General features: G+C 38.0%; 1 protein-coding gene across 1 annotated transcript in view; it reads right to left on the bottom strand.

The window, feature by feature from the left end:
* Nucleotides 1-16,920, bottom strand: part of COQ3 (coenzyme Q3, methyltransferase) — a 39,737-nt gene extending 22,817 nt beyond the window's left edge. The window contains exons 1-5 of the mRNA XM_053710566.1: nt 16,768-16,920; nt 10,789-10,858; nt 6,614-6,751; nt 5,507-5,606; nt 1,172-1,414 (exon numbers count right to left, since the gene is read on the bottom strand). Coding sequence (XP_053566541.1) covers nt 1,172-1,414; nt 5,507-5,606; nt 6,614-6,751; nt 10,789-10,858; nt 16,768-16,846 — 630 coding nt within the window. The 5' untranslated portion in view covers nt 16,847-16,920. The remainder of the gene's footprint in view (nt 1-1,171; nt 1,415-5,506; nt 5,607-6,613; nt 6,752-10,788; nt 10,859-16,767) is intronic.
* Nucleotides 16,921-25,494: the final 8,574 nt, after the last annotated feature.

Here is a 25,494-nt window from a genome sequence, read left to right on the forward strand (position 1 = left end):
CTTGCACATCGCTCTTCATCTGCTGCACCTCTCTGCCAATCCCTTCACTGGCTTCCTCTTGCCTCCAGGATTAAACACAAAATTCTCACTCTGACACACAAAGCCCTCAATTGCACTGCTCCCCCCTACATCTCAGACCTTGTCTCCAGATACTCTCCCTCCCGTCCCCTTCGCTCATGATCTCCTACTCTCCTCCTCTCTTGTTACCTCCTCACATTCCCGTCTTCAAGATTTCTCCAGATTGGCTCCCATCTTATGGAACTCTCTGCCTCGCTCCACAAGAATCTCCCCTAGTTTTAAAAGCTTCAAGTGCTCCCTGAAGACTCTACAATTCAGGGACGCTTACAACCTACACTAATCTTCCTATCTCCACTGCTATCCCCTAAAACCCCATAGCATGTAAGCCTATGAGCCCAGCTGTTTGTAATTCATCTTCATAAGAGCCGACTACAACAGTGCAACTCTCGGCAGGACCCTCTCTCCCCATTTGATACCTGTAATTGTTTTTATATACCACCTATGTTCATAGCGCTGCAGAACCTGTTGGCGCTCTACAAATACTGGATGATGATGATATTATTTAAAAAAAAAATAAAAAAATTTATATATATATATATATATATATATATATATATATATATATATATATATATATATATATATATATATATATATATATATATATATATATATATCTTTAAAACACCATTTCATCATCTAACAAACGAAATATGCATATTCAAGTCAACATAATTCTTAATTATTGATATGATTTTATTGAATAGGTGAGTTTCACATTTTGAAATACAAGTCGTAAAAGGCATTTTTACACTTTTGCTTTAGAATGTCCCTGTAACTTTGTATATAAAACGCTACTTATGAAGGTGTATTTTTCAAAATACCTTTTTATATCATTGACTATAATTTTTAAAATTTGATTTATTATTTACTTGTACATATTTTCTGTAATCCATAACTGAGCAAATAGACAGAGCTTTGTAATGCAATCAAACAGTAATACACACATTTTCTAGACCTAAATGAAATGCTAAGCAGAACGACATTCCATTCTTTTGTTCAATAGAATAATTGGGTTGGTATCAGATATAACTAGAGAAACAGCAACACCATTCAAATGTAAAATTAGACTGAAGCAAGGATCATAACGTACCTTTAAAACTTCATAGCAACTTTGAATAAAAGATTCCACATCAATGACATGCTCTAAAACTTCTGATGCCACAACTGCATCAAAGCTTCCCACAGCTGCCTCTACGAGTTCCTCTAGTGAGCATGCTTTGTACTGAACCATTTTGTCAAGGACTGGATCAAAAGACTTATGCTGGCTTGCTATTTTTATATTGTCCTCCAGAGGATCAACTCCAGTCACGGTTGCTCCTAGTCTACCTAATGGCTAAAGAAAATAAGTTTGGTAAAGGGCCAAAGCAAAACATTTTATCTCTATATCCATCGCTTACTGCAGAGTACCAGTAGGATTATTTTTCTCTTTGAGCTATACTACACACTTTTCTATATACAGAAAAAATGCAATTTTTTGTTAAAGCGTCAGGTATTTCATCAATATGAATTTCCCTTTCCTATAAATCCAGTTGACTTGTACATAAATCTGGCCATTAAATGCACAAGCAGAAATAAACGTTACCAAGAGATGTTTTTTTGTATTCTGCTTTATCAATTAAAACTCTTGCTATTTTTCTATTGCTGATCCAAGAGCAAAAGCTGCTTTTTTTTTTTTTTTTTAAATGTCCTTTTAAAAAATACATAAAATACCACAAATTTGGAAAAATAAAATATATTTTTACAGGATAAACAAACAAAATAACAAATGGTACGTTTAATTATGCTGCAAAATGGCAGCTTCTGTGTGAAAAATAGACTATTATAAAAAAATAAAATAATCAAAAGCAGCTAATTAAATTTGAATCAACAGCAGAAAGTTCTATATCTTGGCCTAATACATAGATAATGCTTACCAGATGAAATCCCCTCCTAGAATAGGGCATGGACAGAAATAACTACACGTATTTTACCTATATGAAGACAGTTTCACTCCCTCATCCCTTACTCCTAGACTGTCATAGGATAAAAGGGATGGGGACCATAGTAAGAATGATATAGGTATTATGCCCTACTTAGCTAATGCTTACCAGAATAGGTGAATACCAAGCAGTACCTCTTGATATAAGGGTGGGCACAAAATGAAAGAAAATACAAAACTGAAGTAGAAATACATTTGTTTCAAAAACAATATTTAAAAAATTCCTTGCTAAAATCAAAGACTAAAAAAAATCAATAGCAAGAAAATCTCTTAAAATATTAACATAACAAAACATCCAAGTTAGTGACATATTAATTGTCCAAAACCTTAAAGAAGTCCCCTAAGAGTTTCCAGACAAACATCTATATACATACTGTACAGTATATATGTCAAAAAGCATGCAACAGGAAAACTAGTGGCACTAAGTAAAAAATAATCAGTGTTGTAACAAATGACTGAATCATTAGTAATCCTGGAGCCACAAAGCTTAAAAAGGGACACTCAAGTAAAATTAATCTTTTATGATTCAGACAGAGAATGCAGTTTTAAGACACTTTCCAATTTACTTCCATTATCAAATTTTGCACACAATATTTTTATATACATAGTTTCTGGGGAACAAAATCCTACTGATCATGTGCATAAGCTCACAGGGTATACATATACTAGTCTGTGATTAATTCAGAGTAGGTATTAAATCATTATCTTATTATGCACTTGTTAATTATACAATTCTACTGCATTGAGTGATCCTTTAAGAAGAAAAAGTTGGAAAATTTACCACAAAATATAGTATCAAGTATAAACCTATGAGAGAAAAAAAGCATATATGGCACTATAAAATTTACACCGAACTATGAATGTAAAATACACGTTTCTAAAACAAAGTATTGCAAGAAAGAATACGAATGAAAAATAGCCTTGTTAACTGGGAAAAACTGCATAACGAGTTAATATATACAGAAGCAATAAATATGAAAGGATTAAAAAGAATGCAATTCATTAAAAACAGTCGGTTTAAGTAGGTCTGGCCATAATCCAGCTGCACAAATGTGGATGACAAAGTGACCTCTTACACAAAATAAATTAGCGAAGATGGACAGGAATAAATAGAGCAAAAAGCAATCAGAAAAAGATAAGTAAAGTAAAAAAAAAAAAAAAAAAAAAGGCCCGCAATCTGAAGAAAATCAAATTAATGAGCAAACAATAGCTACTATCAGACATTTTGACCTGCTCCCCAGCAAATAAAGAGCTATAGAGAAATGCCATAAAAAAACAAAAAAATTAAAGCACATGTATGGCATGACAGCAGGCTCAGGTATAATAGCGTAGTACAGCGCAAACAACGTCTCAGTATCTCTGTGCATCTGTCAACAGTAAATTCAGCATTACAATCTATGAGCCTTCCAATTTAAAAAGGTTTAATGCCCATACAGCATGACTCGACGCCGGATCATGGCATGAGGTTAATATAACAGCGCCCTATGGAAGATTCCAATCAAGAACGGCCAGCCTGAGAAGGAATGCCTCATGCTTCCTCACCTGGTGAGCAGGCAGAGATAATGTAAGCAGACCGGTGGGATAATATAGCATAAAAAGCCTCCACCTAGACTTACTTGAAATAGGTCCAGAGAGGGAACCCAGCTCTGTCATTGACAGAACTAGGAATGAGGAAGTGAAGTCATCTTCATATAGATAAAAGGGGAGTGGTCATTTCTGTCCATGCCCCTTCTGGGAGAGGATCTCATCTGGTTTTTAGTTAGGTAGGGGCCAAGATAAACAAATCTTTGCAATTTTTCTATTGTTCTATACCATATATTCACTATGAAAGGAAAAAACACTCCAATACGGGCATTGACAAACTGAAACTACAGCTACATATGTTTGTATAGGCATGTAGGTGTATGTAGTATAATAAAAAGTCAGCAGCAACATTTTTAGAACCATGGCACACAGAATTTGTTGAGCACTCTTACATATTAACAAATAAGTTCAATATAATAGGTTGTCTTTTTTTTTGCTGCACCCACTGTAGTGAATCTAAGCTTGTATGTATAGTAATATATAGATAAAAACAAATATGTATCACATGTATGTACTATAAAAGGGAGATGATATATTGTTTATAAACACATCAGTCCTTAGGTTACTCCAAAACTTGTTTAATATGTAATTTCATGCCTCTATATAACTTATACATTTGTCTGTTGGCAATAATGCAAGAGTACTACCATACAGTTTTACATTTTATACTACCTTTAATCAATAGCAAACTGTACCAACTTGAAAAAAAACATTCTAAAGAGCAATGTGGGTGTTTTAATAGGTTGAAGAACTCATTTAAAAGGGCAATAACAGTCAAAAAATGACATGCTCTAATTCTCATTTTAAGACTAGCGACCCTGCACTTCTATGTATTTAACAATCGCAAAGTGGTTCAACAAACAGTAGAAGTACCACTCAGGACCCATAGAGCACTACTAGTCCCGAGAGGAAACTTCCAATGACTCAATCAGCAATGGTAGTTATACAGCTGCTGTATGGATCAGTGGGAGTTTCTGCTCAGGACTTGCAGTGCTCTTGGTATTCTCTGTTGAAAGCTAAACCTAGGTAGGCTCATATGCTATATCTTTAAGTAAAAACCATAGAATAATACGTGAGCTAATATGAAAGCTCAGTCATTAATCGTTAGTGACCCTATTGTGAAAAAATTCCAGTCCTGTATGTTATGCAGGAAATGATGTGTACCTATGATTATAATAAGTGAAAAAAACGTGTGGGTAAAATAATAATAATCACTAACCTCAATTTAGGTCTCTTTGTTTACCCCGCAGTACACCAACCTAATTTATTCTAGCATACTGGCTACCTGGTATGATAGTATCCAGCAACTTACAATCAGCCCTATAATTTCTAGCTGTGTTTTTTTTTTTGTTTTTTTTTTTAAATGTATCCCCTTTTAAAAATACCTAATAAAGTTTATAAAAATTTTTTTTACGTATACCTACCTATAATTATTACACAAACTTTGTGGGATTTGAGTGCTAAGGTGTATTCATTCTGTGCAGTGCAACTATATCTTAGTTGCTTCTGTTGAAATGTATGCTTAATACACACCACCTCTGGGCTAATTCATATCCTGTATAAGGCCAATTGGAATTAATTCTAGGCCCGTCCCTCTTATTACCATATACTAGTAGTGCCATCACTCTCTCATTCTATCCTCTCCTTCAGGACATGCTCTAAAGAATTGTCATTTTTTTACTATTAGAACCCTTTAATATCATTGCATTCCAAAACCTTTAATCCTAGCAGATTCATCGGATTCTTTATACACATACACTTTCATTTTTATCTCTGCATCACATTTATCTAGTAATTGTAACTAATACAGGGACATTTATAGTCAACGATCTTGTATTTCTTTGCTTGCTTGTCTTTCCTTACCTCAGAGAGCAGCCCTCCACCACAGCCAACATCTAGAAGTCTCACACCTGATAAAGGACACCCGGCATCAGGATTATAATTCTTGCTCATTAGAATGTCCCTAGGAAAAGACAGCAAATGTCTTGTAAGTAAACAAGATTTATACATGCCGATAACTAGATAAGTGTATTTGTTAGTTTCGTTCACTACCGAATGCAGAGGCTCCTTGCAGCATTCGGCTCTTTTTGGAGACAAAATTATTCTTGTGAAAGAAAAAGGAGCTGAAAGCCACAAGCGGCTGCCTTCTTTCACATTTGGCAGCGAACGAAACTGGCGAATGTCCATATCTACTGATAACTCCCTTTACGTTTCAAGCAACAGCATTCCTAATAGATCAAATATTAGATCCACCAAATGGTACTGAAAACTGAACAAGAACTTTTGACCTTATATTGAGTGCAATCAGCTATTACCTGATTTATATTTAGATAAATCAATATATTGACACTTAACATAGAACCATATCAGTAATAAATGATGCTGAACCATAACGTAACAGGTGGAACTTAAGAAGCTGCAGAAACAAATTTAGATCCCACGAAGGAACTGCTATAGATTTGGTCATCTTAAGAAACTACTTAATGGAAAAAAATTACACTTGACAATCAAAGAATTAGCCGCTGCTAGGATTTGAACTACTGCGATTAGAAGTGGATTAAGGATGTGGAGGAGCTCCAGTATGTAGTTCCTAACCTTAGAATAGCTATTCTTTTTTTAATGTTTATTTATGTTGTTAATCTTTACTGGTTACTCTGTAGTCGAGATTGCACATCGTCTTTGCCAGGGGAAGCTGTCCATTGTCATATATTAAACAAATATACATACACAGTGACAAATTAACAACACACCCCCAAAGGTAATATGATCATAACATGTTAAACAACAACAATATTTTTACAAGACATGATTTTAAAAGTAACAAAATAATTTTTTCTTTTATGTGAAGTCAAAATATTTTATTAAAAAAAAAAAAAAAAAAAAAAAAAAAAAAGGGAAAAAAAATATTTACCATTGCAAGGTTGTGAAATCTTAATCATCTATCTTTAAAAACTAATGAGCAGGCATTACCGTATGAAGGGCACACGGACATCATTCATAGCATGGAGAGCAGAATAAACCCCTTCCTCATCCCACCACTTCATGGACCAAGTCTGGAATTTCTTCATTTCCATAGGATCCACTGACTGTGATGTAGAATACATTCTTCTAAAAAGGACAACGGATATAAATAGGCATTGGTTTACAATGAGAACGCCAAAACATAACAACATAATAGAATTATAAAATAGAATAAAATAAATTTCTTACCTTAAAGGAACAGAACAATTGAGCATTTATTAAAATTATATAGAGTGAAGAGTGGGATTTTAAAGGTAAGAGGCGATTTACTAATTGTGCACATACTGCACAATAATGTTAGGAAAAACAAAGTACTGTTTAAAAAAATAAAGTAATTTTTAATATGCATTACATTATAAATCACTGCCCTGCTGAATATTTGAATACAAGATAAATGCTTTTAAATCCATTTTCAGTTGTGCAACTACAACTGCTGATTGGGTCACTATTTCCATAGGGGACCTGCATTTCACTGCGCCCCCGAGCAGCACTTGAACGAAAGGAACGCCGTGCTATTAGAACTAAACCAAGAAAACCCCTAAAGGGACACTGAACCCAATTTTTTTCTTTTGTGATTCAGAAAGAGCATGCCATTTTAAGCAACTTTCTAATTTACTCCTATTATCAATTTTTCTTCGTTCACTTGCTATCTGCCCTGAGGAAGCCCCGTCTTTAAACCGACAATGATGGTGAAACGATCGTAGGCATTGGATCGATCATTCACGTGACCTACCCGGAAGTGATGACATGGTTGTACATGCCATGTGGATTTCGGCGTGCAGAGCGCACCGAGTAACAGCTTGTGGATTCGTAAGAGCTTTGTGAGCAAGCATTTCAGCAGGGAGTTGACGGCTCATGCGGATTACAATTACATATCCTGAACTCAGATAAGTGTATCAGCAACTACATTTGCTATTATCTGGAAACTAACTGAAATTTGCAACAACCGCTAAGTGTGGAGGGTCAGCCTGGTTTGACCTAGATTGCATTTAAACGGATGTGTTGCTTGTGAACTGCTGCTACCTGGTGTGTTGTCTATAAGGACATATATGTATTAGCAATTACCTGCTGTTATATACTTGATGAGACATATGTGTGATCATTCAAAATGCTATTTATTAGGTTTCTCACCATACTTAGATCCCAGGATTGATTCTGCCTGGTAATTTCTTGGGTACCAAGCGCAGTAGGGTGTAGTATGTTTGAGGTACCTCTGAATGATACGCATTTCCATATGCTTAATGTTTGAAGTTTTGCTCATTGAGTTTGGCTGTTACGATTTTTTTCTACTGTGTGCTAGCTGACCAGTATTAATATTCTGTCACACTTAGATCCCACAACGTTACCTGCCTGATATTATTCCCTATATAACTTTGGGAATCATGTGCAGATAGGGTGTAGTGTGTTTAGAATATTTATAAAATAATTTGCATATTTCATGCTAATTTGTTTAGGTGTGCACACCTCTAGGGGGGAATTTTATGTTACGTGATGGTAAACATATATCATATCCTGATTGTTAGTGCTATATGGATTAGAGATGAAACTCCACTATTAAATCTATTGAATTGTTTACAAAAGAGTGCTTGACTCCCTATCTTTTATTGAATTGTATGTTCTATTATTTTCTAAAAGTTTCTTGTTGAGAGTGTGAGAGTCAAAAGGTGTCAAACCTAGCAATAGCACAACAATGTGAATATATATATATATAAAGTAATACTGTGAAACAGTCATATACTACACAGAAAGGAGCATTAAAAAGAGTGTTTAATTTGTAATAACACAAGGAGTTTATAAATAACAACCCAATGGATCAACTCACAATTCCTATCATAGTGCACTATGAATATTTTCTCACCAGCTGGAAAATCATATAGACTAAATAAACAATTCGCTCAACACAAATAATTGTGAATAAAAATAATTTCTAAATTATATAAGGCCTGTTCAAATTCACAGGGCAATCCTGAAAGTTCCAATTCTATGGTGTAGGAGAGAATCCAAAAAGTTCCTTATAACATATATGATAGACTGAGTGAAATAGGCCTCAGTTGAATCAAGATGGCTCCGTAGCAATAATAATCTCGGATGCAACTTGATATTACTATTACTGTTCATGTCAGCAGAATCCGCCGTAGCGGTAAATATTAGCCAGTCCTTAGCAATCAACAGCAAACACTGTGTGAAGTAGCGTGTTCCGCCGTAGCGGTGTATACTTGCGATTACTAGAGAGCCCCACTGTCGCACCACCTAGGTCCCTTCTGTCAGTATTACGATAGAGGCAATGAAAATCCTAGGGTGCTCCTCTCTTTGACTGTTAAACTGCTCCGTAAACCAGTTATCTGTGGTTGCTTTCTCGGCCTCCAGGTCACTTCAGTCATCAGTTACTGCTCTGTAAACCTTTGCCTCTCTGTGTCCAAACAACACTCCTGCCAGCTACGCGTGTTTCCCCCCCTAAGGCTATGGGGCTTCTTCCGGCTCCAAATTCTAATCAGTCTGATGACTGAAGTGACCTGGAGGCCGAGAAAGCAACCGCAGATAACTGGTTTACGGAGCAGTTTAACAGCCAAAGAGAGGAGCACCCTAGGATTTTCATTACCTGTATCGTAATACTGACAGAAGGGACCTAGGTGGTGCGACAGTGGGACTCTCTAGTAATCGCAAGTATTCACCGCTAAGGCGGAACACGCTACTTCACACAGTGTTTGCTGTTGATTGCTAAGGACTGGCTAATATTTACCGCTACGGCGGATTCTGCTGACATGAACAGTAATAGTAACCATACTGCAGGTTGTTAGTAATATCAAGTTGCATCCGAGATTATTATTGCTACGGAGCCATCTTGATTCAACTGAGGCCTATTTCACTCAGTCTATCATATATGTTATAAGGAACTTTTTGGATTCTCTCCTACACCATAGAATTGGAACTTTCAGGATTGCCCTGTGAATTTGAACAGGCCTTATATAATTTAGAAATTATTTTTATTCACAATTATTTGTGTTGAGCGAATTGTTTATTTAGTCTATATGATTTTCCAGCTGGTGAGAAAATATTCATAGTGCACTATGATAGGAATTGTGAGTTGATCCATTGGGTTGTTATTTATAAACTCCTTGTGTTATTACAAATTAAACACTCTTTTTAATGCTCCTTTCTGTGTAGTATATGACTGTTTCACAGTATTACTTTATATATATTCACATTGTTGTGCTATTGCGAGGTTTGACACTTTTTAGGATGCATATACATTTATATCGATAGGGATTGGTTAGTGCTGGACAGGAATAGCTTTGTATTTTTCTTGCAGAATATAGTTTAAGTTTACTACTTTCCCCTTGCACCAGTGACCTGATAGGTACTCATATATTCAGATCACTGTCACCACCCCTTTTATTGGTAGCACTGACAACATCTCCTTTACATAGAGAGAGATATCTATTTCTTCTTTATTTTCAAGCTCTAATTTTTAAACACAGCATTTTGGATTCCACTCACGCGCTACACTCATACTAATAGTTCTCTCTGTGCTATCTTTTAAAAGTATAGGTCGTGCAAAAAAAAAAAAAAAAAAAGAAGAATTGTCCATCCACTTGCAATACCAGATTTTGTGTTATTCTTTGCGTGAGGTTGAGTGCAAGAGAACACACCCGGAGGTAGTGAATTTGCCCCACTGATCATCTAGACCAGGGTTCAGCAACCTTGGGCCCCCAGATGTTTTGGAACTACATTTCCCATGATGCTCAGACACTCTTTAGGCTGTCTGAGCATCATGGGATATGTAGTTCCAAAACATCTGGGGTCCCAAGGTTGCTGACCCCTGATCTAGACCTTAATGGGGAATTTACAAAGATTTCTGCACTTTACTAATGAATACATTAGTCTAATTTTTTAAAAAAAAATATTTCAAGTAATTAAATTTCATGTAAGTAAAAAAAAATAAGCACAACAAACAAAACATTTCTATTTTTCATGCTCATATTTAACACATTATTAATATTTTGTAGCATATCCCTCAAAATATTGCACTAAATTTATAAAACTGAACTTACAAACATGGATCATTGGGTTTTTTGAAGAATAAAGCAAAGAAAAAACAAACAAACAAAAAAAAAACACCTTACATTTTTCTTCTTGCTGCTACTTCAGTCATTGGATAATATCTCAGATTTACAGCTGTTGATAGACATGTGGCTGCATGAAAAGAAAATGTTTGGTTAGGACAGGGGTTGACTATTTCAAGCTTAGGAACCAGCAAGAAAGAGGAGCCAGACACGTATAACACAGAGGGTAGACATACAATTCTAGGAGCCATGGCTTCTGGTAAGCTGCAAGCAATGTGCCAGGATTTAAAGATGAATCAAAATCAAAACTTTTTCTCCCATAATCCATATGCATAATAAAATATCATGTGAGATCACGTGTGTTCTGTCAGTTTTTGTTACCCTCTCAATGTACATGTGCATTTTACGTCAATGCATTCCACATATGTTGTAAAAAAAATGTGTGGAATGCGGTGATGTATGTGCGCATACAGGTAGCAAAATTCAACAGGTAGATATTGACGCTTTGTCTGCTCATGTGCGCCCTTCATATGTAAATAAAATTAACTAAACCGTTTCTACAACAGTAATAGTTACAGTTAATGAATTAAACTTTAATTGTGATGACATGGAGCTGCATATTACTGTTGGAGAAACAGCTTATTTAATTTTCTTTACATTGGAGGGTGTATGCGGCGCGCATGAGCAAACAAAGCGTCAATATTTGCTATCTACAGGTCATGAGTGCACATACGTCACCGCATTTCACACATGCTTTACAAAATATGTAGAATGCTGTGACCAGTGTTACCTCTAAGGGCAGTTTTTGTGAGTGACAGCTGTGAAACAGTTAATAAGGGAATAACACCTTGCAGTCTGCATTGTGTATAGTTTGCTAATTGCTCTAATTAACTGTTGCACTGCTGGGCCACTCACAAAACTGGCCTTAGAGGGAACACTGGCTGTGACGTAATACGCACTGAGAGAGTAGCAAAATCCGTCAGGGAGCAAAAATAGACAGAACACCTGTTCAAGACATTGTGCTGCCTGGGTCCAAGATTGAAATAACATCCCTCAACTCTCCACCAACTATAATACAAACCTAACCAGATATAGCTAGAAGATGGACATGAAAAGTTTTTCCCAACAATGATAATATAATGCAGCTAAGTGGGAAGAAATGAAATTTCTCCGAAAGAGGTACAATTTATGGCACTATGTGACAAAAGAAAGGCCATAGTTGATAAATTATGGTTCCTAAAGTGAGGCCCAACTTTCCTTTCATAAAAAGTCATAACTCATATCCCATATAATTATAAGCCCTATACAACCTGCTTCCTCTCCGGCCCTCTGCATCAGGGGTGTTCATCTTTTTAACCCAGTATCTGTAATGATTATTCACTAGGTGTGCTGTGAGGAAATGGAAGGTATTCTATGATAATAGGTATTCTGTTAATACATACTTTGTGCTTTTTTGTTTATAAAAAAAATGTGCGGGTACTCATTAATTATTAATTGATATACTGTGCTCAGTAACTTTGTGAAAAGAAAAAAAGGGACAAAGTTATTTACAATGCCTGATATATTTTGCTGCACGCTCTTGTGAAAACTATAGTATTTACATGACGACTGCAAATATTACATGTTATGAGATGGCAGAGGCGGTGGTACTCTGTAACGATGGAGGATCCCCACAAAAAAAGCCCTGTATACGTCTATAAAGATAGATGTCAAATTAACAATACTTTAACAACGTATGTATCATTGCATATGTTGGTCCCACAAATAGTTATAAATTAGCCAACTATAGACATAAGGGCAGGGGCATAATTACAGGAGTCTCAGATGAGACTAGGTTCACACCTCATGGAAGCTAATCTGGCTCAGCAGTCAGTAGTGGTATTGCAGGGCCAGAGATCTATTGCGGGCCCATGATCATTTTGACAAATAGATTATTATTGTTAATATACTTAAAAAGGACAGTCTAGTCAAAATTAAACTTTTGATTCCAATAGGGCATGCAATGTTAAACAACTTTCCTATTTACTTTTATCATCAAATTTGCTTTGCTCTCTTGGTATTCTTTGTGGAAAGCTGAACCTAGGTGGACTCATATGCTAATTTCTAAGTCGTTGAACTGTATCTTAGCTCAGTACATTGACGGTCACAGTTAGATACTACTAGTTCATGTGTGTCAGAAAGCACTGTGCTCACATCAGTGGAGTTGTTTATGAGTCAGTACTGATTGGCTACAATGCATGTCTGTTAAAAGACCTGAGGTAAGAGGGCAACCTGCAGAGGCTTAGATACAAGGCAATCACAGAGTGTTAAAAAACTGAAGCATGGGTAATAAAGGGATTATCTATCTTTTAAATAACAAGGTGTAGACTGTCCCTTTAAGATGGCCTTTCATAACATTTTAATTTCTTAAAGAGGCTGACAATAAAAAATATCTAAATTGTTTTGAAACATATTTATATTATTGAACTTTAATGAATAAGTGTTCTCAACATATCATTTGTCTATTTTCTGTATAATAGACAAACAGCAGAGTAATTAAACCATTAAAAACAAATCTCAAAAAATGAAATCTACCTGGTGAAGGGGCATGACTTTAAAATGTGTAATGTATAAAAGTCTGGACATATTTTACAGAGACTACGTTTTCCCCAGTTTGAAATGCAAGCCTCTATTTTATGCATATTGATATGAGTATTTGATATCGGCATATTTTTCTGCAATACCCTTTATGGTTTGCAGTACATTTTTTATATTTTATTTATACTTTTATAGTAAATTATTTTTCGTATTTGTATTTTGGAGCAGGTAAATATTTGTATTTGTTTTCTCGTTGTATTGTTTATTATAGATGCCTAACTTTTTTCTCCTACTGATAGTAAGGCAAACTAATTTAATGTCTAATTATGTTTTCACATTGTGGCACTCTTGCTCCTTAATCTCATTAAATGATATACATTTTAAATGCCACCAGGAGCACTAATGCCATAGGTTAGCTATTATTTATAATTGTAATAAGTGTTTGTTTAATCAACAATAATAAAAAAAATAATAGATGAAATCATATTTCAAAACATTATGAACTAATATTATTGGCTATGTGAAAAAATATTTATATTCAAATTCTTTAGGGAGTTATCGATAATGAATCCATAAACCATAATTTATTACTTTCCCTTTGGCAATGTATAATTCAGGGAAATTAAAAGGATATTAAACAGTATGAGACTAATATAAAATATTAAATTATGTGTAGATACAAAACTATGCAATATACTTTTATTATTTATTCTGTACCTTCCTGTATTTAAAGTGATGGTAAATCCTAGCGTTTGTGAAACGCTAGGATTTACCATTGGAACAAATAAAGGGGACTTTCAGTCATGAAGTATAAAATACTTCATGCTGAAAGCTCCTTTATTTGTTTGCAGCGTTCGCCACCCTGTGCTGCTAAGCCCACGGCAGAACGCTATTTGGCTGAGAGGTGACGTTTCCACCTCTTAACTAATAGCCCTCCCTTTACAGCGCTTTGTGGAGATGAAGTTCAACCTCTAAAGATTTTGAAACAGTGCTGTACTTATCGTATGATTACATTTTGTTATGCGCAGTTCACTCCGTTTGTAGCATTACAGTGCAATCTGTGTCTCAGTGTTGTAGTCTGGCAAATTTTACTACACTAATTGTCACTATTTTACAGGTAAAGTTTTTATTGAATATTAATTCAATACTGTACTATGCTATTGTTAAACTAAACTTTATTGCACCCCTAATATGTGTTAGTTCAAACATATTTTTAAACACACTGGCAAGTGAAAGAAAGCTAAAACCGTGATTTTTTTAATTTAAAGGGACAGTCTAGGCCAAAATAAACTTTCATGATTCAGATGGAGCATGTAATTTTAAACAATTTTCCAATTTACTTTTATCACCAATTTTGCTTTGTTCTCTTGGTATTCTTAGTTGAAAGCTTAACCTAGGAGGTTAATATGCTAATTTCTTAGACCTTGAAGCCCACCTCTTTTCAGATTGCAGTTCAATAGTTTTTCACCACTAGAGGGTGTTAGTTCACGTATTTCATATAGATAACACTGTGCTCGTGAAGTTATCTGGGAGCAGGCACTGATTGGCTAGACTGCAAGTCTGTCAAAAGAACTGAAAAAAGGGGCAGTTTGCAGAGGCTTAGATACAAGATAATCACAGAGGTTAAAAGTATATTATTATAACTGTGTTGGTTATGCAAAACTGGGGAATGGGTAATAAAGGGATTATCTATCTTTTAAAACAATAAAAATTCTGGTGTAGACTGTCCCTTTAAAGTGGTTTTCACTTTACAGCAGGGCACCAGTCCATAGCCCACTGTATGAGTGAGGTGTGTGTGTATATATATATATATATATATATATATATATATATATACACACACACACACAAAAGAAAGTCTTGCACTCACTGGATTCTTTAATGTGCTTTATTTTGCATAAATTATATAAACATATCCGGATATGTTTAAATAATTTGTGCACAATAAAACACATTAAAGAATCCAGTGATTCCAAACCTTTCTTTTGGATTTATTACAGATTTCAAACTGCACCTTGGTTGCTGCCTGGACTGTGGAAATGCACTTTGCAGGACATATATATATATATATATATATATATATATATATATATATATATATATATATATATATATACTTACCATAATTTTTAGAGATGAAACTGGGACCACCTGGTGCGGTGCCAGTGGGGGTGTGGTCAGGAGCATGGTCAAGGGGGCGTGGCAATTACCGGTCCTTTTAAAGTAGTAGCTTTTATGTGTGTAATGTTTCATGGATACTCTACCCTTCCTCAGTCAAACAAGTGAATCACACAGTTTAAATATACCATAACACCACCCCCTAGTGAAAAAGGCACCATTACGTTGTCATGGCAAATAAGTTATTAATCTAAATCTCAGATTCTAAATAATGCCAAACATCAAGCATAATTATCACTTTCATAATTATCAATTTCATAATTATCAATTTCACAATTTAATATCTGCAGTGTAATATGTGTTTTATGTGTCTAATTAAGGAACAGAGCCAAATACTGATAAAGCATAAATACAATATTGAATGAAAGTAAAAAAGAAACACGTAAGTACCTGCTAAAGCTGTTTAAGAGGCTACTCTATACCATAATGCAGGAAGATTATAGCCAAAATGCTATCCTGCATGAAGTAAAGCAAGATCCAGGCCAAAAATCCTTCCTGTCTGTACTTCCTAGTCATACCCATATGATTCCCCTAAAGGTGTATTATCGGCAATGTCACCAGGGGTCGGGGGGTGTTAAATTCTTAGAAAAATAAACAAAGTAGTACTACAAAATTAAAAAAACTCTATGCTGCTCACTCAGCCTGCATTACTAAATGTAAACTTTAAAGGACACAAACGTTAAGCTAAGCAGGGCTGTATGTAACAAAGTACCAGCATGCAACTATGCTGGAGAGCCACAGTCCAGTCATTTTGAATAATGTGTCTGGGTTTCAGGTGGTCTGAAACCCGGACACATGATTTGAAATCTGGAGGTGGCAACCCTACTGGGACAGAATGAACAACTGGGTGGGACACTGGGACAGCGCCTCCAAACCGGGACAATCCCAGTAAAAGTGGGACTTCTGGTAAGCCTATATATATATATATATATATATATATATATATATATATATATATATATATATATATATATATATTACAATTATTTTGAAAATATTTACATTACTATAACATAACATACTGTAAATTGTCTGTGGCCCTTACTTAACTCAAATAATTGTGGTCCACTTGAAATCAGTGTTCTCAGTCCACATAAAAATGTACAGAATTAGTTACTGAAATGAAATCACAAACTGAGTTCATGTGAATAAGCAAGTTATGTTGCTCTTTTGGTGTAAAGAGCTCCTACAAGAGTGAATTGCTGGATATAGTGTATGCCCTTCCGGTCTAAATGGCAGTGACAATATAAATAGAAAATTTATTACAGTGACTGTCGTTATTACCTGAAATGTAAACTTTCTGCTCGCTCCTGAGAGCCCTAAGGACAGGCAAAGCAAATAAACAACGAAGCTGCAAGGCCATGTTGGAAGTACACAGCCACAGTGTCTTTTACAAGGAAACAGTGCTCTTTCACCTCCCCATAGCAATCAGCACAGAAGCCCTCCCTTGTTCTCTTAAGGTGGATTAGTTTGATTTTGGCTTAGTCAGTAAATTTAACCATATATATTTTTATTAATTAGTAGCTGAATATGACTGCTTAGTTATGCAATAATAGAAGGCAACGGTTTATTTGATAAAATCGCCCTCTATACTAAATTATATATATGCAGGATTTTTTTTAATTTCCACCTTAACTAAATAAAGGAGAAGGAGATGAAAGCCGAGAGAGGAGGGATTTAGTAGCTGCTGGAGTCTGAGTGACTGTAAATTTCCCCGGAAACTAAAAACGTACCAGCATAACAGATGTAATAAGTATTATGCTGGACTGGTCACTTACAATGCTTTTTATGTTAGTCTTTCTTGTATATTTTTTACCAGCATTAGAAACTTATATTCTATTGCTACAGAATAGATAAAGTCATCCATGAGCTAATTAAACCTCCAATATGTCAGATGCAGGTATTTGCAGTGTGTATTTTTGGAGTAGGTGGGAGTTAACTATGTTTTTGGCGCCCACCCATTATCACAAACTTTTAAGCGTTGGACTGTATATAACATACTATTTGGATCCTGTGCTCCAGAGAGAATATAGTGTTATAGTGCTGTACTATGTTTTTGTGATACGTATATCCTTTTATTTTAATGAGAGGGTATCTTATTTTATGTGTTTGTTATGAAATGTGGGTAAAATCTTAGTTTAGCGTTCTAAATTATTTTCTCAGATGAGGGCTACCAACAATGCTGCAGTGTTTGTGTCTCCAGGAACAAAAAGGGGAGTCATATTTTGGGGTGTAAAATCCCTATTTTCCCCAAAGACTTTCCCCTGCCAGCTCTGCTCACTCACATGGATGCATTGTATTAAACCCTACAGCTTTTTATACATTTGTAACTGTTTACTGTACACAGACACTTACAGCAGCTTTGTCAGTAACAACTGTACAAACTGCTGAGGAAATAATGTTCACACAGCCTTAAAGGGCAGGATAGCACCTGGTCACACAGTCTTAAAGGGACAGACAAAAAAAACACACAGCCTTGAAAGGGTCAACCAGCACCACACGCACACAGTCTTAAAGGGACAGATTGCGGTAATGTTCATGCAGCGCAACCTTAAAGGGCAGCACAACACCTGAGCACAGAGCCTTAAAGGGACAGATCACCGTAATGTGCACTCAGTGCAACCTTAAAGGGCAGCTCAACACCTGCACACAGAGCCTTAAAGGGACAGATCACCATAATGTACATGCAGCGCAACCTTAAAGGGCAGCTCGACACCTGCGCACACAGCCTTAAAGGGACAGATCACTGTAATGTGCACACAGCGCAACCTTAAAGGGCAGCTCGACACCTGCGCACACAGCCTTAAAGGGACAGATCACTGTAATGTGCACACAGCGCAACCTTAAAGGGCAGCTCGACACCTGCGCACAGAGCCTTAAAGGGACAGATTACTGTAATGTGCACGCAGCGTAACCTTAAAGGGCAGCTCGGCACCTGCTCACAGTCTTAAAGGGGCAGGCACACACAACCTTTTAGTGAGTTTACACGCACAGTTTTAAAGGGAGCGATAGTATGCATCCCCATGTGATGCACGCAACCTTAAAGGGACGCTCTGTCACAACGGGACAGTGGCACGTGCACGCACACAAACACACAGAGCACTCTCAGCCTTTAAAAGGACAACTTGCACCACACGCATACAGCCTAAAAGGGACAGATCACCATAATATTCACGCAGCGCAACCTTAAAGGGAAGCTCGGCACTTGCGCACACAGTCTTTAAGGTACAGGCACACACAACCTTTAGTGGTTAAACGCAGACAGTTTTAAAGAGAGCGATAGTATGCATCCACACACAAAGCACAGCGCCTTAAAGGGACACTGTCTTAAAGGGACAGGGGCACATGCACAGCCTTTAAAAGGACAACTTGCACCATAACCACACAGTGTTAACGGAACAGCTCACACCATGCAACCTAGCGCAGACTTAAAGGGGCAGGCACACACAACCTTTAGTGGGTAAAGTCACACCACACGCACACAGTCTTAAAGGGAGCGATAACAGTATACATCCACACGCAACACACACAGCTTTAAAGGAACATCTCACACAATGCTCAGTCTTTAAGGGGCAGGCACACAGGCTTTTAAAGTGACAGTCTACACCAACATTTTTTTTATTTAAAAAGATAGATAATCCCTTTATTACCCATTCCCTGTTTTTGCATAACCAACACAGTTATATTAATATACTTTTTACCTCTGTGATTAACTTGTATCTAAGCCTTTGCAGACAACCTCCTTATCTAAGTGCCTTTGACAGACATGCAGTGTAGTCAATCAGAGAAGACTCCCAAATAACTTCACGGGAGTGAGCACAATGTTATCTATATGACACATGTGAACTAGCACAGTCTAACTGTGAAAAACTTTCAAAATGCTCTGAGCTAGGAGGCGGTTTTCAACTGTTTAGAAATCAGTTTGAGCCTAGCTAGGTTTAGCTTTTCAAAAACACCACTATGGGAACAAAGCAAATTTGATGATAAAATTATATTGGAAACTTGTTTAAAATTGCATACCCTATCTGAATCATGAAAGTTTAGTTTTGACTAGACTGTCCCTTTAAGCACACACAAATGCACACAGCCTTAAAGGGGCACCCAGTATTAAACGCAGACTTTAAAGGGGGAGCTCACACCACACACACACAGTTTTAATGGTACAGGTGCACAAACACAGCACACACAGCCTTAACAGCACAGATCACGTTACGCTTGCACAGTCTTAAAGGCACGGACACCCTCACACAATGCACATAGTCCTTAAAGTGATAGTAAACTTTTCCCCTTTGTCTAAACAAATCTGGAATGTTATAGATATTTTAGAAGGAGTTTAATTCTTCAGTTGTTATGAAGATGCGCTATAACTTACTTTTTAATGTAGCGCTGAAATTCAAATACCCTGCCCTCTGGCCACAAACTTGAAAAGTAATACTTTTATTGAACTAACAGTTTGAAATATTTTCCAATCATCTCTCTAAAACAAAGGTGCTGTATGACTAGAGGGCTGATTGGGGAACCGTTCAAACTGTTAGCTCAACAACAAAAAAACACACACACTCACAGACTAAATGCACAGCTCATGGCTTTGTGTGAATGCCATAAAATCTCTATAACTCTTTTTATGATTGCCTTGAGCCATCTCTAAGGGGTCGATTTACTAAAGTGCGGACGGACATGATACAATGTAGCGTATCATGTCCGCCGCACATCGATAAATGCTGACAGCGTATGCTGTCAGCATTTATCATTGCACAAGCAATTTTTGTGAACTGCTTGTGCAATGCCGCCCCCTGCAGATTCACAGCCAATCGGCCGCTAGCAGGGGGTGTCAATCAGCCTGGTCGTATAGGATCGGGCGTATTGAAGACCGCAGCCTCAGAGGCAGCAGATCAGTTATGGAGCAGCTGTCTTTAGACCGCTGCTTCATAACTGCCGTTTCTGGTGAGCCTGAAGGCTTGCGCGGAAACAGGGGGCATCAAGCTCCATACGTAACTTGATAATTCGGCCCCAAAGTCTGTGTGTACCATAAACCATTTATTTAAAGCATTTAAGGCTGTGCGTGAATGCCATGAGCTGTCCTTTTAAAGCTGTGTGTGTGAACATTGTGACACCTGTACCATTAAAACTGTGTGTGTGTGGTGTGCGCTCCCCCTTTAAAGTCTGCGTTTGTGTCTGTCACTTTAATACTGGGTGCCCTTTAAGGCTGTGTGCATTTGGGTGTGCTTAAAAGCCTGTGTGCCTTAAAGACTGAGCATTGTGTGAGATGTTTTTTTAAGGCTGTGTGCGTTGCGTGTGGATGTATACTGTTATCGCTCCCTTTAAGACTGTGTGCGTGTGGTGTGACTTTACCCACTAAAGGTTGTCTGTGCCTGCCCCTTTAAGACTGTGTGAGCAGGTGGTGAGCTGCCCTTTATGGCTGCGCTAGGTGTGCATGGTGTGAGCTGTTCCGTTAACACTTTGTGGTTATAGTGCAAGTTGTCCTTTTAAAGACTGTGCACATGCCCCTGTCCCTTTAAGACAGAGTGTCCCTTTAAGGCGCTGTGCTTTGCGTGTGGATGCATATTATCGCTCTCTTTAAAACTGTCTGCGTTTAACCACTAAAGGTTGCGTGTGCCTGTACCTTAAAGACTGTGTGCGCAGGTGCCGAGCTGCCCTTTAAGATTGCGCTGCGTGAATATTACGGTGATCTGTCCCTTTTAGGCTGCATGCGTGTGGTGCAAGTTGTCCTTTTAAAGGCTGAGAGTGCTCTGTGTGTTTGTTTGCGTGCACGTGCCACTATCCCATTAAGACAGAGCGTCACTTTAAGGCTTGTGCATCACATGGGGATGCATACTATCGCTCCCTTTAAAACTGTGCGTGTAAACTCACTAAAAGGTTGTGTGTGCCTGCCCCTTTAAGACTGTGAGCAGGTGCCGAGCTGCCCTTTAAGGTTATGCTGCGTGCAAATTGCAGTGATCTTTCCCTTTAAGGCTCTGTGTGCAGGTGTTGAGCTGCCCTTTAAGGTTGCTCTGCATGCACATTACGGTGATCTGTCCCTTTAAGGCTCTGTGCGCAGGTGTCGAGCTGCCCTTTAAGGTTGCACTGCGTCCACATTACGGTGATTTGTCCCTTTAAGGCTGTGTGTGCAGGTGTCGAGCTGCCCTTTAAGGTTGCGCTGCGTGCACATTACAGTGATCTGTCCCTTTAAGGCTGTGTGCGCGAGTGTCGAGCTCGCCTTTAAGGTTGCACTGCGTCCACATTACGGTGATCTGCCCCTTTAAGCCTCTATGTGCAGGTGTTGAGCTGCCCTTTAAGGTTGCGCTGCGTGCACATTACGGTGATCTATCCCTTTAAGGCTGTGTGCGCAGGTGTCGAGCTGCCATTTAAGGTTGCACTGCGTCCACATTACGGTGATCTGTCCCTTTAAGGCTCTGTGCGCAGGTGTCAAGCTGCCCTTTAAGGTTGCGCTGCGTATACATTATGGTGATCTGTCCCTTTAAGGCTCTGTGCGCAAGTGTCGAGCTGCCGTTTAAGGTTGCGCTGCATGCACATTACGGTGCTCTGTCCCTTTAAGGCTCTGTGCGCAGGTGTCGAGCTGCCCTTTAAGGTTGCGCTGCGTGCACATTACAGTGATCTGTCTCTTTAAGGCTGTGTGCGCGGGTGTTGAGCTAATGAGCTGCCCTTTATGGTTGCGCTGCATCCACATTACGGTGATCTGTCCCTTTAAGCCTCTGTACGCAGGTGTTGAGCTGCCCTTTTAGGTTGCGCTGCGTGCACATTACGGTGATTTGTCCCTTTAAGGCTGTGTGTGCAGGTGTCGAGCTGCCCTTTAAGGTTGCGCTGCATGCACATTACGGTGATCTGTCCCTTTAAGGCTGTGTGCGCAGGTGTCGAACTGCCCTTTAAGGTTGCACTGCATGCACATTATGGTGATCTGTCCCTTTAAGGCTCTGTGCGCAGGTGTCGAGCTACCATTTAAGGTTGCGCTGCATATACATTACGGTGACCAGTCCCTTTAAGGCTCTGTGCGCAGGTGTCGAGCTGCCCTTTAAGGTTGCGCTGCGTGCACCTTACAGTGATCTGTCCCTTTAAGGCTCTGCGCAGGTGTCGAGCTGCTCTTTAAGGCTGCGCTGCGTGCACATTACAGTGATCTGTCCCTTTAAGCCTCTGTGCGCAGGTGTTGAGCTGCCCTTTAAGGTTGCGCTGCGTGCACATTACGGTGATTTGTCCCTTTAAGGCTGTGTGCGCCAGTGTCGAGCTGCCCTTTAAGGTTGCGCTGCATGCACATTACGGTGATCTGTCCCTTTAAGGCTCTGTGCACAGGTGTCGAGCTGCCCTTTAAGGTTGCACTGCGTGTACATTACCGTGATCTGTCCCTTTAAGGCTCTGTGCACAGGTGTCGAGCTGCCCTTTAAGGTTGGCTGCGTATACATTACGGTGATCTAAAATAGAAAAAGAAGTTCGATCCCAATATCCGTAATGTAAAAAACAGCCTTTATTTTCCAAATTTTAAAATACAAACATGATACACACACAAAAGGAGTATCAGGTTTTACGCGTTTCGGCTGGTGCCGTACTCATAAACCTGATTAGGCACAGGTGAGTGCCCGCTTAAAAAGGTAACAGAAGAGATGGTTATTGGTTGGTGTTCAACACACCCCTATTAACCATCAAAGTACTGAGAGCACACAATCAATTAATTATATCACACTTTAGATAAAATGGGAAAATGGGAATAAACATAGAAAATTATATACATGTATTTAAGGTCTGGTGTTAAGTAACAAGATAGAAGGGTGATGAATGGCCAGTACATACAGGTTTAGATCCACATGTATGCTGCAAAGCATATTTTGAATATTTTGAATATAGGAAAAAACATAATTTATGTAAGAACTTACCTGATAAATTCATTTCTTTCATATTAGCAAGAGTCCATGAGCTAGTGACGTATGGGATATACATTCCTACCAGGAGGGGCAAAGTTTCCCAAACCTCAAAATGCCTATAAATACACCCCTCACCACACCCACAAATCAGTTTAACGAATAGCCAAGAAGTGGGGTGATAAGAAAAAAGTGCGAAAGCATAAAAAATAAGGAATTGGAATAATTGTGCTTTATACAAAAAAATCATAACCACCACAAAAAAAGGGGTGGGCCTCATGGACTCTTGCTAATATGAAAGAAATGAATTTATCAGGTAAGTTCTTACATAAATTATGTTTTCTTTCATGTAATTAGCAAGAGTCCATGAGCTAGTGACGTATGGGATAATGACTACCCAAGATGTGGATCTTTCCACGCAAGAGTCACTAGAGAGGGAGGGATAAAATAAAGACAGCCAATTCCTGCTGAAAATAATCCACACCCAAAATAAAGTTTAAATGAAAACATAAGCAGAAGATTCAAACTGAAACAGCTGCCTGAAGTACTTTTCTACCAAAAACTGCTTCAGAAGAAGAAAACACATCAAAATGGTAGAATTTAGTAAAAGTATGCAAAGAGGACCAAGTTGCTGCTTTGCAAATCTGATCAACCGAAGCTTCATTCCTAAACGCCCAGGAAGTAGAAACTGACCTAGTAGAATGAGCTGTAATCCTTTGAGGCGGAGTTTTACCCGACTCGACATAAGCATGATGAAATAAAGATTTCAACCAGGATGCCAAAGAAATGGCAGAGGCCTTCTGACCTTTCCTAGAACCGGAAAAGATAACAAATAGACTAGAAGTCTTTCGGAAAGTCTTAGTAGCTTCAACATAATATTTCAAAGCTCTAACCACATCCAAAGAATGCAATGATTTCTCCTTTGAATTCTTAGGATTAGGACATAATGAAGGAAACACAATCTCTCTACAAATGTTGTTGGAATTCACAACCTTAGGTAAAAATTCAAAAGAAGTTCGTAACACCGCCTTATCCTGATGAAAAATCAAAAAAGGAGACTCACAAGAAAGAGCAGATAATTTAGAAACTCTTCTGGCAGAAGAGATGGCCAAAAGGAACAAAACTTTCCAAGAAAGTAATTTAATATCCAATGAATGCATAGGTTCAAACGGAGGAGCTTGAAGAGCCCCCAGAACCAAATTCAAACTCCAAGGAGGAGAAATTGACTTAATAACAGGTTTTATACGCACCAAAGCTTGTACAAAACAATGAATATCAGGAAGATTAGCAATCTTTCTGTGAAAAAGAACAGAAAGAGCAGAGATTTGTCCTTTCAAGGAACTTGCAGACAAACCTTTATCCAAACCATCCTGAAGAAACTGTAAAATTCTTGGAATTCTAAAAGAATGCCAGGAAAAATGATGAAAAAGACACCAAGAAATATAAGTCTTCCAGACTCTATAATATATCTCCCTAGATACAGATTTACGAGCCTGTAACATAGTATTAATCACAGAGTCAGAGAAACCTCTTTGACTAAGAATCAAGCGTTCAATCTCCATACCTTTAAATTTAAGGATTTGAGATCCTGATGGAAAAAAGGACCTTGCGACAGAAGGTCTGGTCTTAACGGAAGAGTCCACGGTTGGCAAGAGGCCATCCGGACAAGATCCGCATACCAAAACCTGTGAGGCCATGCTGCCAGCAGAACAAACGAGCATTCCTTCAGAATTTTGGAGATCACTCTTGGAAGAAGAACTAGAGGCTGAAAGATATAGGCAGGATGATACTTCCAAGGAAGTGACAATGCATCCACTGCTTCCGCTTGAGGATCCCTGGATCTGGACAGATACCTGGGAAGTTTCTTGTTTAGATGAGAGGCCATCAGATCTATTTCTGGAAGCCCCCACATTTGAACAATCTGAAAAAATACCTCTAGGTGAAGAGACCATTCGCCCGGATGCAACGTTTGGCGACTGAGATAATCCGCTTCCCAATTGTCTATACCTGGGATATGAACCGCAGAAACTAGACAGGAGCTGGATTCCGCCCAAACCAGAATTCGAGATACTTCTTTCATAGCTAGAGGACTGTGAGTCCCTCCTTGATGATTGATGTATGCTACAGTTGTGACATTGTCTGT

This window comes from Bombina bombina, chromosome 4 (assembly GCF_027579735.1).
Source record: "Bombina bombina isolate aBomBom1 chromosome 4, aBomBom1.pri, whole genome shotgun sequence".
Lineage (NCBI taxonomy): Eukaryota > Metazoa > Chordata > Amphibia > Anura > Bombinatoridae > Bombina > Bombina bombina.